This window comes from Prunus mume, linkage group LG7 (assembly GCF_029339155.1).
Source record: "Prunus mume cultivar Tortuosa linkage group LG7, ASM2933915v1, whole genome shotgun sequence".
Taxonomy (NCBI): domain Eukaryota; kingdom Viridiplantae; phylum Streptophyta; class Magnoliopsida; order Rosales; family Rosaceae; genus Prunus; species Prunus mume.
This window is the reverse complement of record NC_142704.1, coordinates 11,811,011-11,829,736: the sequence shown is the minus strand read 5'-3', so window position 1 is coordinate 11,829,736 and position 18,726 is coordinate 11,811,011. Positions and strand designations below refer to the sequence as shown.

Sequence of the window (18,726 nt, the reverse complement as noted above, 5' to 3'; positions counted from 1 at the left end):
CTTGTTATGTTATGTCCAACATTTTCCTACCGTAATTTGAGCAACCCAAACATTTCATTTGAGATGATTTTATTTTGGGTTAAATACCTTTTTAGTCATTGGGTTTTACACAAAAATTCAATTTCGTCACTGAGAGAAAAATTTAGCTAAATTGGTCACTGTGTTTCCCAAAGTTTACAATTTATAGACATTCGGTTATCTTTTGTTAAGTGTAGTTTTTATTTTTATTTTTATAGGAAGCCCCTTCAGTCTTCTTACTCTAACTCAACGAATTAGGGTACATTTGTGCTATAAGGGGTCTAGCAAATTTTGGGAAATTTTGGATTGAAATCGAAATTGTGAGGTATAAGGAAAATCAAAAGGTCAAACTAAATTAAAATAAAATCTACAACTTACCAATATATTTTGGTGCTTTATCACCTTAAAGAAAATAATTGGAAGGTGAAAAGCACGTGCTTTGAAGGTGGAGTGGAACTTAATGGAAGATAACAAAATGTCTATAAATTGTAAATTTTGGGAAACACAGTGACCAATTTGGCTAAATTTTTTTCTAAGTGACCAAATTGAATTTTCGTGTATAACCCAATGACTAAAAAGGTATTTAACCTTTTTTTTTTCTTTCTTTTTTTCTTTTTTGGGTCAAAGGGTTCATTTCCTTGAGTTCTAATGAGCAAATAGAATTTGTAACTTAGATGATCATGGCCTGTCAATGGATTAGATTTTGATCTGAATTCGATCTAAATCCGGTGTAATTAATAGGAGATTGATTGTACTTCTTAATTCGATAATCCGATTACAATGCGAATTCAGTAATCCGATTATAAATGGATTTGGATATGGATTATAGTTGATCCGATCCAACTTAGTATGAAGTATAATTTAAATTTTCTATGCTTTATATTAGTATTTTATATGCGTAAATGAGTAATTTTAGTTTTATATGCACTAAGAATACACTTAAAACTAATTTTCATGATAAAATATCAAAAATTAATATAAAAAGTAGATAAATACAAGTGTAAATGAGTAATTTTAGTTTTATATGCACTAAAAATACACTTAAAACTAATTTTTATGATGAAGTATCAAAAATTGATATAAAAAACAGATAAATAGAATAAAAGAACGAGGCTACTAATGGAATTTTGATTTTTTGTACATCTCAAAATAAATTTGATAATAATTTGATCCAATCTGAATCTGATATTCTGAAACACGATCTGGATTCGATAATTTGATCATAAATGAATTTGAATTTGAATTGAGGTATATCCGATCCGAATCCGATCCGTTTACTTAACTCTCAAACCTGTCCAACCTACCATGCCAATCTCTAACTATTTCTAATTGTAGTTCTTTCAATATACCACAAATTAATCCCGTTCAAACGCTTAACCACTCGCTCGAGCCTAACACACAATATATTTCATAATTCAAACGGTTCATTTTTCATGTCATAATTCGAAGATCATTCCGACGAAGTTTTATCCAAATCAAAAATCGTCTAGCCAGTTGAGTATTATTGTGAACAATTTCTTATTTAGTGAAAATATTATGTTTGTCTATTTATTTGGTCATTGTTAGATAACTAAATGTTTTTTGATTTGAGTGAATTTTTCATAGAGATCATCATTGATTCGGTGATGATCTAAGAAATAAATTATGTGATTTTAGCTACATTAACTCACTAATTAGTGTTATTGAGCAATTACGCGAATGATGTGCATTGTGATTCTCCAAATCAAGAGAAAAAGAACTCACAAAATCAAGGTGCACTTGCACTATTTTGTTTTAAAATTAGATCCTCACCGTCCGTTTGATCCAACAGGCAGTAAATCTCCTCCGCATCTTCTTCTTCTTTTTTCCTTTTTCCTCTCTCAGTTCAGAATCGAATATCGAACTGATTATCTCATTCCCAAATTCTGACGTCGATGAACTCACAAATTCAAAGTGCACTACTTTGTCAGTGATTACTAACAAGTTCCCTGTTCTTTGAGCCCTACAATTACAAACGGCACGTAATTCCTTCACACAAATGGTAACATCTTCAAAACCCTAAGCCCTAATTCGTTATCAGGTATGAAATTGAAGCACTCAATCATCCTCTAATCTAATGGCTTCCATTTCGACTCTCCAAGTCCTTCCCTTTCCGGTATGTTTCTGAAGCTTTTTCAATCGTTGCAACAAATTATTACTATTAGTTCTATTCACTGATTTGATTTTGGCATTGAATTCTGAATCATAGCTCTCACATTTGGTCTCAAAGCATCGAACCCCTTCCCTCCTGCTGAAGCTTAGACCCGAATTCGGGTCAAGAAATGGTGAGCTCAGCTGGGCTGGACGATTAATATCCAGTCAGAAGTTTCTATTGAGAGCCATTGACGGCTCGGTTAGCTCCTCTGCTGGTCAAGACCACAGTCTCCGTAATGATGGGGTAGTGAAGAGTAAGAACAAAAATGGCATAAATCTCAAAGACTCTGTTGGCAAATTGCACGGAATTATCAGCTCCTTCTCTCCCGTCGTCTACTCGGTAAGATTTTCATTTTTAATATTGGGGTTTCTGTGATGGAAATGTTGGAAAAAGTACTCGTTTTCTTTTTCCGGGTTTATTTCAGTGTCTGTACATTGGCTAGTTTATATATTTGCAATTTGAAACTGGTTTAACTTTTTTCTTCTTCTTTTTTCCGAATAATAATCAGATGCGGCAAAGAGTGGGATCCAATTTGGCAATTGGTTTATGCATTGCAGCTGCATTTTTGGTCATTGCTTTGAGAGTGTATGCGGTGAGGAAATCAAAGAACAATCGTCCTGGCTCTGTAGCTGATCTTGTTAGACGTGGCCAGCTTAGATCTGATAGAAGAGGCATGTATGATTCCAACCCTTTTTCTCGTTGTCGTTGTGTAGAATTGTTTAGGGCATAAGTTTGAAAACTTTTAAATTGTAAGTGTTTACTTATGTTTTGCCCTTTGCAAATGTTCGGTGCCCGTATTTCACAGTTCACAGCCTCTCAAGTATGATGACCCATTCAATAATCCATTGGTTAAGGTTGGTAAAGGCAATTCAACTGTAGAGATGTGTGGAAAGGTTTATCGCCTAGCCCCAGTTACCCTTACAAAAGAGCAGCAAGCTGTCCATCAGAAAAGGAGATCGCGGGCTTACCAGTGGAAGAGACCGACAATATTCCTAAAGGAAGGGGAATCAATACCTCCTGATGTTGACCCTGATACGGTTAGGTGGATTCCTGCCAATCATCCTTTTGCAACCACTGCCGGTGACATTGATGAAGACTTAGCACAAAACAATGTGTATCAGAAACATGGTGTTCCCTTTCGAATTCAGGCTGAGCATGAAGCCCTGCAGAGGGTAAGCACTTGTAATACATTAATACATTGCAGTTGTGAATAGAAAGGGAAAAAAAAACCTTGCAATGATGCTCTACTTTAACAATTTCTAGCGGTTTTTATTTTTTGTAGGAGCAAAAGCTGAACAGGCTAGTGATGGACTCTAGCAATGATAGTGATTTTGTGAAAGCATTCAAGTCGGGTCCCAAGTCACCTGAGCATGGAGAAGAAAGCCCCATCAATAATCAAGCTGGTAACTCCAAGCCGCTGTTGTCAGAATGTGGCCCAAATTCCTTTGGAATTATGTCGCCCTCTGAGGAAACACATGATTGAATTTAATCGTTGCTTCTATTTCTATCATTGTGGATCATCAAATTATTCAACGAGGACGACTGGGACTCTGAGTTTTACTTAGCAGGTCCAGATATCGAATTGAATTGCAACCTAAAGTTTTGAAATATGATGTAGCTGCTTGAGATATCCGGTTTAAAAAGTTCAGGTTGGGCTGTATATAGAGTCGTGTAGTTCCGTATCTTAAATATACTGTTTGTAGATGACAATTTAATACTCCAGAATGGTGTACCCCTTACTTTATCTGATATTTTATTATACTGATTTTAGTTCTTGATTAGACTGAAATTCAGTTAGTAGTCATCGTTAAACTGAATCGAACACCTGCTTGTTGATGTTATTTACCCTGGTAGTCAATGACCTTCATAATGAGGATGGTTCTGATGGCCAGGATCAAGAGGAAACAGAGACTTGAAATTAAGCAGAAGTGCAAGAAGAGAAATTTTATGTTTTCATGGCAAAACGAGTCATGAGAGGTTTCCGAGGGGCATGTAGAATCGTAAATAGTCAATCAATCAACCATCTCTGCTAAGCCTCTTAGTATTATTATCTCCAAATAATCTAGGTTATCATACACAATCAAAATTGAAGAATGACGCTGTTTGAATATAAAATGCAGTACAACGAGCAAAATCTCCGTACAGAAGATGGGAGGACGCCACAAACTGCAGAACTAGCAAACGGATAAAAGCTTCCAATTACTCACTTTTAGCGGCGGCGACTTGTCTTGCACCAACAGCAAAGAATTCAGTAATGACTTCAAGGGGCATGCCTTTGGTTTCTGGAACCTTCAAGAAGATAAATATAAAGGAAATGACACAAACCACTGCATAAATACCAAAGACACCAGCTAGGCCTATTGAATCAAGCAGATCAGGTAGTGAGTAGGTGACGATAATGTCCCCAATCCAGTACACCAGGGCGCATATGGCAATGCAGAGGCCACGTACCCTTGTCGGAAAGATCTCCGAGCAGAGGATATTTGGAATTGGCCCATAGGCCATGACAAAGACGCAGAAATAGATGATAACACAAATGGTTGATAACGCCGCATGAAGAACTGTACCCAAGGACACAAGGTTGGCAATGATTAGGATGATGAGTGACACTACCAACACAGGAATTGTAGTCAGTAGCAGCGTCCTGCAATAAGGAATGTTTAATTAAGATTTAAACTTAAAGTTCTTCCTCTAAAACGAAAAATAAGCCAGAGTCCCAAATTAAATCTTTAGGACAGTGCACCAAGAAAAAAAAAAAGGAATTAAGCCAACAGAAAGAACCTTTTAAGTTAATGAGCTCTTAAGGAGCGAGACTTAATTTTAGCAGATTGTCAAGAATCACCCGACCGCAAAACTATTACGCTACTTCCTTTCATGAGATAGCCTTAGCCCCACATATTACAAATGTTTAACATTTTATAAAATAGAAATTAATTCAAGAAGGCTGCATAGGACCACTATCTTAAAACATAAAGGCAGCTTAACGCAAACTGTCATTTGCTGACAGCCAAACCAGCTTTTCGTGTAATGCCAGAGCAATTTGTTAAAAGTTATAGTTAAAAGATAAGACCTTGGATATGAGCAACCCTAACTGAAGAGTTTCTGGTCAGATTAAAAATAAATAAAAGTACAGAAGAATTAATCACCTTCTACCAGCGATATCCATGAGCTTTATGGCTATGGCTATACAAGGAAGCATCAACAAAGTTGTGAATGCACTAATGAGGAAGGATGAAGACTCTGTACTGAGACCCAAGTCTTCAAGAAGAACTTCAACACCTGCCTCTTCAAGAATTTGAGGAGTGTAGTACAGAACCCCATTTATGCCAGAAAACTGCACAATTATTTAAGGAACACTTTAGTTGCCGGTCATAGAAAAAAATTGAAGGAACACTTTAGTCATTAGTTTCCCCCGAGAACACCAAAAGGGAGATATTCTAACTGAGAAGGGATTAGCAGATACAAATGAAGAACAATGCACAACAAAATGGATCTTTTATGTGCCAGACATTTACATAGCTAGGACTGGCTCAGGAAACATCATGAATCACATCAAATAAACTCGATGATAGTCGTTCTCAGAAAGTTAGCCAGAAAAAAGTATCACATTTTGCCAATCCCAATGAACAAAATGTCAGATAAGATAGAAATGAGAATTTTATAAATTTTTATAAATTATAACTATTTACTACCTGCTGAAGAATCTGGATTCCTATTCCAACGAACAATGCATGCTTAACCCCTGGTTCAAACAGAGCAGCCCAGATTGGTCCTTTTGAAGCTGTTTCCGATGGATGAACCATTGCAGGTCCAACTGGATGCTGATCTATAAGCTCCTTCGAATATAGAGCAGGCTGACTGACCAGAGCCGCTGCCTGTATAAACTCAGCTTCTGCAGGAACATCACCACCAGGAAGTGACAAAAGGGACCCACGACGGGAGCCTGGGCCTCCCTCCTGGTGCAAATATACCCTTTTAAATCCTCCTTCCTTCTTTCCATCCCCGCCTTCTTTCTCAGACCACTTCCATGCCAATTGCCAGCCACCACCAATGCCTGTGCTACCAACTGTCTCCCCTGTTCCTTGCATGAGACTGCTGTGCCGCCTCATGCTTAGAACACTGCCATGGGAAGCAGGGGGCACTAAATCCTTTTCCAAACTTGTTGCCTGGCGTGAAATCAATGGACTATGCAGATTGTCATCTGAGTCTCCCCCTGCAGCATCAGATGCGTAGCCCTCACCTTCTCTCTGCAAGCTCTCTTCATCCCATTGTTCAGTTTTAACCCGAGGATCTGCTGTGCTGAACATGCTCCCAAAGTTAGGAAAAAGCATGCTACGAGTACTAGCAGTCTCTGGGAACTTTTCATGGACACTACCAAACAGAGCGACGAGAGGGTCCATTAGAGGCACACCCTGGTTTACCATGCTTCCTTGGCGAGAGACAAGACTAATAAGGGAACCCTGTCCCGTGACAGGTCTGGCAACCCAGGAAAGGCCTTCCTCAGGTCCATATAACCTAATTTTATCTTTGTCAGCTGGTTCCTGATCGTCAGCAAGTTCATCAGCGGGGCCTATTATGTACTCTTCTATAGATGTCTCACCCCCAATTCCAAGACCTTCAACCAACAACGCCATTTCACCTATAAACCATGATGCATTAGCAAGATTCACATGATAAATTAGTCATAGTTACAACTTACTTAATTAATCTCAAAATCTTGATGAACTGTGCATAATAAAGGGGATTAGTTACATGTATTCTGAGCCCATAGATTTACACACATAGAGAAGCTAATGCATGTCAACATTTCTGCAAATGCTTAATCTAAAATTCGAGTGTACTTGTCAAACCCCTTTGATAATCCAGACCTACTCTAGGACAATACCAACAGGTATATGACATAGTATTGATGTCAAGCAAACAAATAACAATCTGAGCATTAATCTCTGTGTAGCATAGAAAGCGAAAATAAAACAGTATGCTGAAGAAACAGATTCATTCAAGAAAAAATGGGATTTGATCAAAAAGAAAAGAAAAGAAGAACAAAGAACCATTATTTTACTTATGTTATGCATAATAACCAGACCACTGTCGCACACTGAATAGAAAAGGTCTAAGAACATAATTCCTCCATAAGTAACGCATTTTCCTACAAGCATTAGTAATAATTTAACCAAATGTCTAAACAACTTTTTTACAAGCGAAACTCTTTCTTTAAATAAGAAAGAACATTAAACTTTAAATTGGAGACCAAAGGAAGTAGAAAAGGCAACTCCGAGTATCTTTTACCCATAACGATAATATGCAGGTTTTTGTCCTAAAATATATTGAATCTTTATCAAGTTCAGTGAATCATGCACGAATTTATGATAAGAATTTTAGCATGCACATTTCAGTGCATGAGACAATGCTTTAAGAGTTGGATCCACTGAAACAAGAGAAAGATGATATGCATTTGGGAATCAGGATCTCTACATACAAACATAATATTGCAAGCAAGTAATAAGCAACAAACCAGAAACATCTTCAGTGCCACGTAACTGCTGGAGAACCTTCTTTGCCTCAAGCATCCTGCCCTTACTCACAAGCCATCGAGGAGATTCAGGCAAGTAAAATACCGTTAATGCAAAATAGATAATAGAGGGAATGGAAATAACACCGAGCATCAGTCTCCAGTTTGGTGAGTTCATCAGTGACATCCCAAAAACCATACAATATGATAAAAACATGCCGCCTGAACCAAGGAATTGTGGAAGAGTATTTAATGATCCCCTTATATCTGCTGGGGCAGTTTCAGATATGTAGAGCGGGACGAGAGTAACTGCTAGACCAATTCCAAATCCATCTAATAGCCTTGCTATACATAGTACATAGACATTGGGCGACCAAACCATTACCAAGCCACTCACAAAATAAAGGACTGATGAGGCTATTAACATTGGTTTCCTACCAATCCAATCTGAGATGGCTCCTGAGCATGTTGTAATAGCTGTTGCGCCAATGAGTGACATGGCCACAACAAGGCCTTCTAGAGAGCTTCCCAAATCGAAATCTTCCGTTATGTAAACAATAGCCCCTGAAATCATAGAAGAAAGAAGTAACTAGATATTACTATATTAGCAGAAAATGAGAACCAGGGAAAACATGAAGTTAACAAAACAAATTGGGACAAACTCTGTGATTGAAGTTAGCTAAGCAGATAAAATTCCTGGGAAAATACAAAATTACTTTGAATCCCAATGCACAGAGACTGCCCAAACAAGAATGGAGGAGGCTTGAAATTCTAGTTCAAACATGTCTAAATTTACAACTTTAAAACAAACAGATATAGAAATCTGTACCGGCAATTGTAGCATTATCCCATCCTTGCAGAAGGTTACCAATTGTGGCAGCAATAGCCACCATCATAGCGCTCCTCATCTTTTCACCAATGAATGAACGCGACCCCCAATCTCAAACAAACCTGAAAGGAAAAAAGTACCCACATCACAAAATTAATAAATCATTCCAACTATAGAAAGACCCAGATCTAGCTCACTCATAAGTAACCATTTCTCACTGCAAAAGGGCTAATGGGTCTCTGCATCTCCCTGTCCCAGAATGCAACAGATCCTTTAGATTGCTTACCTCTTCAGGGGGTCAGGTGAGGCTTTGCACACAGAGTTTGCTAAATGTAAGTTAATATGGAGCACCCACAACTGAATTTAACAAAAAGGGACCCGTTGGGAGAGAGAGAGAGAGAGAGAGAGAGAGTAACCTTGGACAACGAGAGAGCTCAGCTCACTGTAACCTCTGCTTCCAAAGCAACAACGTAAATATCTTAAAATGGGTGATGGGTGAGGACTGGTGGCTGGCTTCTTAGGCAGAATCTTGGTATACAGACAAATACAGCCCCAAGTTTTACAAATTTACTAATATTATTTGGCAGTTTGAGATCCAGAATCCCTCAAAAACTCAATCGAGATCGAAAGTAAGAGAGAGAGAAAGAAACACAGAGAAAGAGAGAGAGGTTTAAGCAGCTTTTGCCAACAACCTTTCAACATCCGTCAACTGTAGTTAAGACTGAACCACTTAACTTCTCACTGACTCACAACTGAGTTTCAGTTCCGGATAACTCGGAATTCTCAGAGACTTGAATTTGGAACAGACCCGGATAGAAGTAGAGATGAAAATGGTTTTGAATAAATTCCCAAGAATTCATACTCTGCAACTGCGAGTGGCGTGGGAGTGAAAGATTAGGTAGTAATGAATTAAATAAGAAAATTAAAGGAAATATAAATAAAAAAAACCAAGAGAGTTCAAGCAGGGGAGCTGGACAGTGGAACCTACTAATCTCTGGAGCTGAATTCCAAACGGTCCAAACCATACTTGCCATGCTAGAATAGAGTTCTTATTTTCTTTCTTTCTTTTTCTTTTAAATTATGCATTTTTGTTTTCATGTCAATGATTGAAACTGCCAATTTCTTAACTTGTCTCGTTCTGTGACTTATTTTTATTCTGACCAATTAAAATTCACCATTCCTTTTGCTTGCATAATACATAAACAGATATTTTCTTTGTTTCCAAATTCCGATTTTTCTCTTTACCTCTGATTTTCCCCTTTTTATAGCCACCTTTTCTCCGCTTCTTTTGGATGCAGAAATCAGTCAGCACACGCACCAAAGAAAACGAACAATTTTATTATTATTACTATTCTCTCGGAAACTTTCAATGGGATATAAAAAGAAAAGGGACATAAAATACTTATTGGAGAATCTCTCTGTCTCGATTCTCATTCTCACGAGTGATTTTTGCTTAATGAAATTTGCTAATTAAGTTCTAAATGATATTGAAAAATATAATAATATAATTTTTTGATAAAATAGAATAGGGTTAAATACATTTTTGGTTATTGGGTTTTACATGAAAATTCAATTTGGTCAATGAGGATTTTTTTTATAGCCAAATTGGTCACTAAGTTTCCCAAAGTTCATAATTTATAGACGAATAATACTAGTCTTACCATATTTTTATACCACAATTTCATACCATATGATGTGGTGATACGTACATACCACATCATGTAAAATAATAGTTTCTGTTTTTCTAATTTTATTTATTAAAATACATTTCATTTATTTAATTGATGTGGCATATGATATGAACATATCACATCATGTGATATAAAAATATAGAATAAAAATGTAGTAAATGTAGCATTACTCAAAATATAAAACCTTTGAATAGATGCTCGAAAAAGAATATGTCCACACCTTATGACGAAAAGTGTACTCATCCAAGTACAACCACTTTGCAATCAAGTCAGACTCAGGGCTGATTCTAACTTTTGGGTGGTCCATGACATAAATTAAAATGAGGCCCTTCTCTTTTGTATACAAGCTAAGTTTAACAAGAAATAAAGAAAAAAAATTATGCAAATCTTTCCAAAACTTACTCCAAAGGGATGATACATTGCAAATCTACAAAGAAAAAATTATAGTTAAATCATGCAATTCATAATACATATTTTAATCACACCTTGAACTCCAATTAGATACATAAAAGGTTATACATGTCCTTTTTCTTTTCATTTTTTTGTCAATAAAGCTTCATTATGCACCCACAAAAGGCCAACAAAAGAAGAATAATAAAGCCACCAATCAAAGAAAAACATAAAAACAGAGCGCCAGTGAATAAATTTGGAGCAATTTATATGAATTTGATGTAGCATATGGTTTTTGCAAAAAAGATTTTATAAATAATGTCTTTACAAACAAAACGTATGGTATGTTATTGCAAGAACATTAAAAATACTAATAATAATAATTTAAACGAAATCAGATTACCTCTAGAGAACTTACATATACCAAGATCAGAAAAAAAAAAAAAAAGTGGTGAATTTTTGACTGAGAGATCAAAGAAGAAGACTGAGGAGTTTGAGAAGTTTTTTATGGAGGTACGCGTGTGGTATGAGAGGAACAAGAAGAGAGATTACTACAAACGAAATCTTCTTCTTGTTCCTCTCATATCACTCATGTGATATGTTGGTCCATTGATTTTGGAGGCCCTGAGCAAAAATGAAAATGAGGCCTTTTTTGTTTAACATTTACCTCATTTTGAACAAAAATTATGATAAAAAGTTTCAAACCTAGGTGGTAAGTAGGTTCGTTTAAGTTTTTTTTTTTTTTTAAAGGCCATTATACAAAAAAGAAAAATGCCCAAAAAAAATTCAAAAAAAAGCATTAGTTTCACACACAAAAGGCCTCTTTTTTTCTTTTTTTTTTTTTTTTCTTCTAGTATACTTATTGGACTAGAGGTGTGTAAGAGGCCTCATTTTTGGGGGCCTGTACCGTTGCCCAGACCTATAGGGCGGGCCTAGACTATCGTTTGTATTTTTTTTAAAAAAAAATCCATATATAATCTGAAAACAAGGCTTTATTCAAGGTGGAAAGACATTTAATGACAATTTTACTCTCTTTCAAAATTACTACAAACGAAATAAATATTTTATTTATGTAAGGGTGTTTTGTGAATATGATAATGTGTGTTGAGTACACGTTTATTTGTTTTTTAAAAAAAAATTCACTCATAGGAGTGTTTTCCATTTGGACTCAAACTGGTAGAATCCTTTGCCCTAACGCCAATAAATGTCAAAAGTTCAATTTTTGTCCTCCCTTTCCTCTTAATGAATTCAAAAAATTGCAAATGTGAGTGGTGAACATTGTTAAAAACTCCTAATATTTTGTACAAACTTAAATTTTGTGCCCTGGAAATCTAATATTACCGATGGCTCCCAAAGTATTGTTGATGTTGGCTTACCTTAAAGATGCGAAAGGATTGAAGGAAACGGGTAGTTAAACTAGTTGCAGATGTGTTGGTTGGGCTCTGGAGCTCAAGCAAAAGCTACAGGCGCTAGAGCGCCTGCTCGAGTAGTAGAACTCAGACTCGAGGAGACGTAGGCTTTCGAGCGAGACACGAATTCATCGCGCATCCTTATCGTATCTGGACATATTTTCTCCTAGTTGTAGGGTCCTTTAAGTTTTCTATTCCTTTTATAATTGCATTAAAGCCTTATGACATATAAATAGGCACTTTATTAGCGCTAGGTTTTGATAACGTGAGAAAGCTAAGGCATCAAATTGGGTTTGAATCAAGGGTGAGAGAAAAGAGAGCTAGGGTATGTGAGAGATCAAAGGGGGTTATTTCATATTAGTAAATTTCTTGGGGATAACCAAGAGGACATAGGCACAAAGTTGAACCTCTATAAATTCTTGTGTTCTTTGTGTGCCTTGTGTGTGATAATTACGTAGTCCATCAACAACAAGACCTTGTAGTATTTTCGCACAACAAGTATGACACCGGAGAGCCCAAATTGTTCATGTTATAGATTTTAAAGTGTCATTCTTGCAAAAGTTAGCTAGCTCAAAAATTTTAAAAAAAAAAAATTGCCATTTGATATGATCATGATTGCCTTAGTGTTCACTTTGTTTTGTTGGAAATTGTTTTAATGTTTATTAGAAATATTGTATTCCTCTATCTATTTATTCGCAATTAGATAACTAAATAGTAAGTAAATTTGGTTAATTTTTGTAGAGTTGATCACAATATGTAGCCCTATATTAATTAGATGTCCTTTATATATATATATATATATATATATATATATATATAAGGATGCCTATTTAAGAAGCTCCATAGTCAGTAGGGTATAGTTCAGTTGGTTGAACTCTTTTACCTCCATCCATATAAGTAGAGGTTCAAAACCTTCAAGCACGGGATGAATATTCGTAAAACCCTCTCTCCCAATCATTTGTACTAAAAAAAAAATGAAAGCTCCCTCATCTTTTTATTTTTAAATTACATTTTTTTTAGAATAAACGACTTATTGATGAACAAAGAGAAGTTAATTTATTATTAAAATCGAATTCATATTGAAATCAAATCTTAAATTTATGTTACATATTGTTAGAAAGAATGTATCTAGTTACATATATAGTTTTGTCATAACTAGCCTTTAGTTTAGTGGTATTTGTCTTCAATTGATTGAAGAATATGTCTCATGTTATAGTTTTTAGATATTCCCTCAAAGAATATATAAATCACTTGAATTCGAAACCATTTGACCACTTAAGTTAGATGGTTGTTATTATAGCATTTTCTTGAAGCACCATGTTTGTTTATTTTATTGATCCCAACTAGATGCCTTAATGATTTTCAATTTGCATGATTTTTTGAAGACTTGAAAAATAGACAATTTGAATTGTTCACATTTTTTTTTTATAGAAAATCCTAAAAAATATCTCTCAAATAAAATTATTTAATGAATCTCACAATAATAAAAGGTAATATTTGAAATCCTCCTTCCGAAAAAGAGATATCTGAATTCCTTCTCAACCATTTGTCCAAGAGAGGTAATATTTAGGGCAGTCAACAAAGAGAAGAATTAAAAGAAAAAGGAAAGAGGCTAGGTATGCAGAGATTGTAGAGAGCCTTGTTAGCATAAGAAAACAAAACAAAACAATTTTTAATTGCAATAAATCTGAAGCAATGCATATCAAATATCAATTTTATGAAAGACAAATAAGAAAAGAAAAGATTATTATATATCAAGGAGGAAAGAAGATGAAGAAGGGATCTACCCGTCAAAGGGTATAATGGTTCTAAATTTGTAATGGGTGACCATTAGATGAAAATCTACATGCAATGCAACGTGGTGACTCGTGAGATCGAAAGAAGTTGCATCTGTCCTCCACCACCCCACTCCACTCCACACATATGCATGCATGTGTGCGTGCTCTGTCTTGAATCTTATGCCAGTAAAGACCTGTAGTGTGTGTATTTGTTCAAACTTGAAACCAATTACTAAACAAATGGGGGCTGAATATGTGCCACGTTGTGTCAAGTTAGGCACATGGGACCCAGATTTGGAATTTCTCCCTTCTGCATTGACTCAGAGGCTGCTCTTTGGAGTTTAGTAGCAAATCCACATCCCCAAATTCAACAAAGTTTCATATAAACCTTTTCCCACACAGATTTACGTTTCCTTAAAATAATCAAGGTTTCAGAGGCCATGTTACTACTTGTTTTTTTTTTGGTACAACACGTGTTGCAAATTTGAAGTTTAAATTGTTCCTTACATGAAACTGTCATGTTTGTTATAAAATAGATGGAACATGAAAGTACCCTTAAATATTAAGTAGATTTATTTACTCTTGTGGTATGAAATTGATAGAATTTTCCCTTTCTAACTCTCATAATTCTCTCTAACTTTTTCTCTTCGGATTGGTGTGTCTAACTTCATCATATGAGGATTCCTTTTATAGGGAAAATGTACAACTACCACAATGAATCTGATAAACAATTCACCGAGCGTTGTAAACATTTTCTACATTTTATCTTAACTTTAGCCTTCTTACTTTCACCTACAATACACAAAAGTCTTCATCCTAATAGTTGTGGGCCATTCCACATATTTACAATACTTCCCCTTAGATACCCACAAGTGCTTTGATTGGTTGTCTCATTAAAACCTTGCTAGGAAAAACTTAGTGAAAAAAAAACCTAAGCGAAGGAAAAAGAGTACAACTTCATTTGGGACTGATATAGTGTTGGACGCTTATGTTGTCTCGTTAAAACCTTGCTAGGAAAAACCCAGTGAAAAAAAGGACCTAAGAGAATGAAAAAGAGTACAACTTCATTTGGGACTTGATATAATGTTGGACGCGCTTATATTGCCTCGTTAAAACCTTGCTAGGAAAACTCAGTGTTAGACGACCATTGGAGTGCTAAGCGGATGAGCCTTATCCATGCCAAATTGCTTCAATACTTTTTCAGTATAAGTTAATTGATGGACCAAAATCCCACTAGCACTTAATCCATAAGCCGACTTCCCAAATTTTTGCATAAACAAAAATCTTTTGCTTTTTGGGTAAATTGTGGTGATACAATTATTAAGTTTGATGGTTGCCTTGCTTTCGACCCAAAAAAAAAAAAAAAAAGATGGCTGCCCCTATATCACATGTCAGAGTAATATGCGATCCGTGATTCACATGCTTGGAATCTTGGATCCATGAACCCTGTATGCCTTCAACATACCCATTTGTCAATTTCAAACATTCGGTGTGCAACTAAAACATGTGAATGATGTTTCCTCAATCAACAATCCATGGCTTAGGCACATATAATGCTCTGCTTAATTCGCATATATATGCAGCTTCCGTTGTCTCCCACCCTTACTCAATACCAATCATAAATAAAGATATTCAATCCCATTCCATTCATGGCATTGTCACATCAAACAGAACAGAACTTGCCCTCTCTGCCCATTCTCCACCTCTCTCTATAGGGTTTTGAATAACTCCACTTAATTAGCCTCCCCATTGATAATTAAAGTTAGTTAATTATTCTATTAATTAGGGTGCAGGAAATATTCAACAGTTAATACATAGATTTGATTGAACACTACTAGTACAGCTAGCTAGCTACATCACATACATACACAATAGCTATAGATGGAGTCGAAGGAGCACACTATAAGTAGTAAAGATAAAGGTAAAAAGTAGATGGAACTGGAACATGTTACTTAGCATCCATGATATAATCCAAAGGCCAAGATTCTCCGGTTACTTTGATGGGAGGGAGGTCTAGCATGGTCTGAAAGCCGGCCCTGTTGAAAGCAGTTGAAGGACACGTGTCATGCTCATGAACAGTTGTAGCAGTACCAGCAGCATCTGAGAAGCCCAACACACTATAATCCAAACAATCAAAAAGCAAAGGATCATTTGGATGATTATTGTATTGATGGTAAGGGGTGTTTGGCTGATGATGATGATGATGATGATGATGATGATTCTTTTCCATCAAGTTCAACAAGTTCAAGTCACAATTATTATTATTATTAGCTGGTGTTTGGAAATGGGAAAAGTAGTTGGGCTCTGTCTTGCACTGTTTGGGAATAGTATTATTGCAATCTTGGTCATGGGAAGAGAAAAGGGATTTGAAGAGGAGGGATTGCAAAGGTGATGGGTTTTTATCATTTGTTAATAATGCTGTGTTGCTGTTGGTGGTGGTGGGTGAAAAAGAGGGTGAGGGTTGGGTTTGGAAGGCATTTATCGGGAAGGAGGAAAATAGGTGGGGTTGGGAGACAACTGGGTTGATGAGGCTTTTGAGGTCATTTTCTTGGTGCTGAAACAGAAAAGGAGGAAGAGGATGAGGAGATTGCATTTGCATTGGGTTGTGAGATTGATGAGGACGTTGTCCTTGTTGCAAGAATGTAGGTTTTGCTGCTGCTGTTGGAGATTCCAGCAATGGAGGCAGGCAATTGCAATTGGATGAAGCAGCTTCAACTTCAAGTTGATCAAGTTGTAGTGGGTTTTTTCTGTCCCCTGTTTTGTGATTTATTCTGCATATCACCCATTCATCCTGCATAATTCAATTTAGTAAACAAATTAGTTGTGAGCAAATATCTTGGGGAATTAGGGCTTAATAGTTATCGTATATAAAATCAAATATTTTTGAAGCACAGGATCTACTGATCTCGATAGGTAGGGTAACGATTGTTAAATCAATCAGATGATGACATGAATTTAAAATAAATAGATCCAAAGGTTAAAAATCAAAGTGAAAATGGTCTAGTCGGCATACTGAATAATGCCGACTATACAAGAAAAGTCAACCCCAGAAAGCGACAAAGGAGAGGGTGAAATTTAGCAGTTGCAGCAGGTAAAATTCCAAAAGCTAGGTAGATAGGTTGATTGGATTCCCACGTACGTGTATTAAAGGGTATCTGCACGTGTGGAGGTAGGGTTATGCTGGGGTCTACCCTAATGCCCTTTTTTCTTTCTCTATTATCGTTCACCATTGTTGATTGGTGGTGAGCGTTACAACCGCATTAATAGCGGTTGAGTGAGTTGAACTTTTGAGATTCTTGTAGCAAGTGGATTAAATCACACTCATCTAGCGGCGCGTGGTGGTAATGCTCACCGCCATTTAATGATAGAAAAACTTGGAAATGAAATTATTAAAATGACCTTGCAGGCGTGGCCGCCGTAGGAGGAGAGGCGACCGTGGAGGCGGTACTCGTGCATGACCCACTTGGTCTTGTGGCCGCGTGGGGCTCGGCCTTTGTAGAAAACAAGAGTCTTCTTCATGCCAAGCAAGGCTCCAGTGGATGCGCTGTACACTTGTCTGTCTTTGCCAGTAGCTTTCCAGTAACCAGCTCCGGTGGCTCTGTTGGTTCTTAACCCTGTTGGGTACTTCCTGTCCCTCAAGCTGAAGAAGTACCACTCTCTCTCCCCCATCTTTGCCACATCTGCACCATTCATCATCATCATCACTTAAATCATCACATATACATCAACGGCTAGATTTGTCAGTGCAGTACATTCATTTAATGAATGAAAAAATTCGTCAGAAGTTGAGGTGCCCTAGATTTTCTGGCTAAGAAATATATGGGTTTGGTGAGAGAGTCAGATATATGGAAGGAATGCATTAACTCTTGGTCAGAAAGAGAGATGGGAGAAATGATTGTGTCTTAACAGACATTCATTTATTATTTATTTTCTTAAGTTTGCTAAATAAATGTGAAGTGTACTTTGGCAGATATTATTACAACACTTTTCCACCTACAAATCTGAGACGGCATTTTCATCATCAAATCAAGCAAAAGCTTTGAGGCATGCAATTAATTATGAGTATGACTGCAGCAAGGGGACCATGAAAATGATAGAGCTTCATAGCTCTTTAGTTATAAATCATAATTAATTAATTTAATGACATGAATATGTTAATTAATGACAAGGGTAGGAGGAGAGAATATCAACCTGGGAGCTCCCAGGGCTCGCATCTGTTGAGATCAACCTCAGCAATGTCGACGCCGCAGAAAGAGCCGTTGTAGACCTTGGAAGCCAGATAGAAGGTTATGAGCTCCTCGTCAGTTGGGTGGAACCTAAACCCAGGCGGCAAACCCTGCTCGTTTATGTCTTCCCCACTCAGCTCACTCATAACTGCGTCTTCCATTCCCAACATTACTTGCTTTTGATTTTGATTTTTCAGACAAAAACAACCTAGTTAAGGTAGAGAAAAAACAAAGTTGGGTTTTGGGTGCTCTCAAGAAGCTTAGCGAAAGTTGTGGTTGTAATGCGTAAAGTGTGATGTATGATATATATATATATATAGATAGGAGGGGTTAAGCGGTTTAGCTTGGATTTGGAGGAGGAGCACTGAAACCGAAGGAGAAAGAAAAGATAGTGAATGAATTGAGGAGAGAGAGAGAGAGAGAGAGAGAGAGAGGCTTTGGGGCTTGGAAATGGACGATCATAAAAAAATGGAAGGGTATGTGGTGGAGCCCATTGGAAGGACTTGAAGCCCACCTGAAAGGGTTCCAATTCCAAACAGGCTGATTAAAAAAATTAAATTAAATTTGAGAGATTGTTGTTGTTTTGTGGTGATGACTGTGTGAGTGATGAGAGAGAGGGGGGAGAGGGAGAGGCCCGAGGAGGTGGAGGAGAGGTAAACTAGTAATTAATGGAAAAGTTGATTGCAGAGATTTATGCGTG

At 36.7% G+C, this 18,726-nt stretch overlaps 3 protein-coding genes across 5 annotated transcripts; 1 reads left to right on the top strand and 2 right to left on the bottom strand.

Moving 5' to 3' along the window:
• The first annotated feature begins 1,859 nt into the window (after positions 1-1,859).
• Positions 1,860-3,972, top strand: MCD1 (multiple chloroplast division site 1). Its single transcript, XM_089055928.1, has 5 exons — positions 1,860-2,152; positions 2,246-2,530; positions 2,700-2,866; positions 2,997-3,363; positions 3,474-3,972. Exons 1-5 carry the CDS (start codon positions 2,114-2,116, stop codon positions 3,672-3,674), a joined length of 1,059 nt encoding a protein of 352 aa, XP_088912054.1. The 5' UTR covers positions 1,860-2,113; the 3' UTR covers positions 3,675-3,972.
• Positions 3,973-4,216: 244 nt separating this feature from the next.
• Positions 4,217-9,588, bottom strand: TMT1 (tonoplast monosaccharide transporter1). 3 transcript variants are annotated; one of them, XM_008239704.3, is made up of 6 exons: positions 8,949-9,588; positions 8,533-8,654; positions 7,707-8,267; positions 5,884-6,830; positions 5,338-5,525; positions 4,217-4,835 (listed from the first exon to the last, which is right to left on the bottom strand). In XM_008239704.3, exons 2-6 carry the CDS (start codon positions 8,609-8,611, stop codon positions 4,391-4,393), a joined length of 2,220 nt encoding a protein of 739 aa, XP_008237926.1. In that variant the 5' UTR covers positions 8,612-8,654; positions 8,949-9,588; the 3' UTR covers positions 4,217-4,390. The 3 variants fall into 3 exon arrangements, with proteins under 3 accessions (XP_008237926.1, XP_088912052.1, XP_088912053.1); XM_089055926.1 differs by lacking the exon at positions 8,949-9,588 and adding an exon at positions 8,819-8,948; XM_089055927.1 differs by lacking the exon at positions 8,949-9,588 and adding an exon at positions 8,751-8,876.
• A 5,834-nt stretch (positions 9,589-15,422) lies between these two features.
• On the bottom strand, positions 15,423-18,427 carry CUC3 (NAC (No Apical Meristem) domain transcriptional regulator superfamily protein). The gene is made up of 3 exons (XM_008239703.2): positions 17,992-18,427; positions 17,200-17,480; positions 15,423-16,591 (listed from the first exon to the last, which is right to left on the bottom strand). The coding sequence occupies exons 1-3, from the start codon at positions 18,194-18,196 to the stop codon at positions 15,749-15,751; spliced, it is 1,329 nt and encodes a 442-aa protein (XP_008237925.2). The 5' UTR covers positions 18,197-18,427; the 3' UTR covers positions 15,423-15,748.
• Between the last annotated feature and the right edge of the window lie 299 nt (positions 18,428-18,726).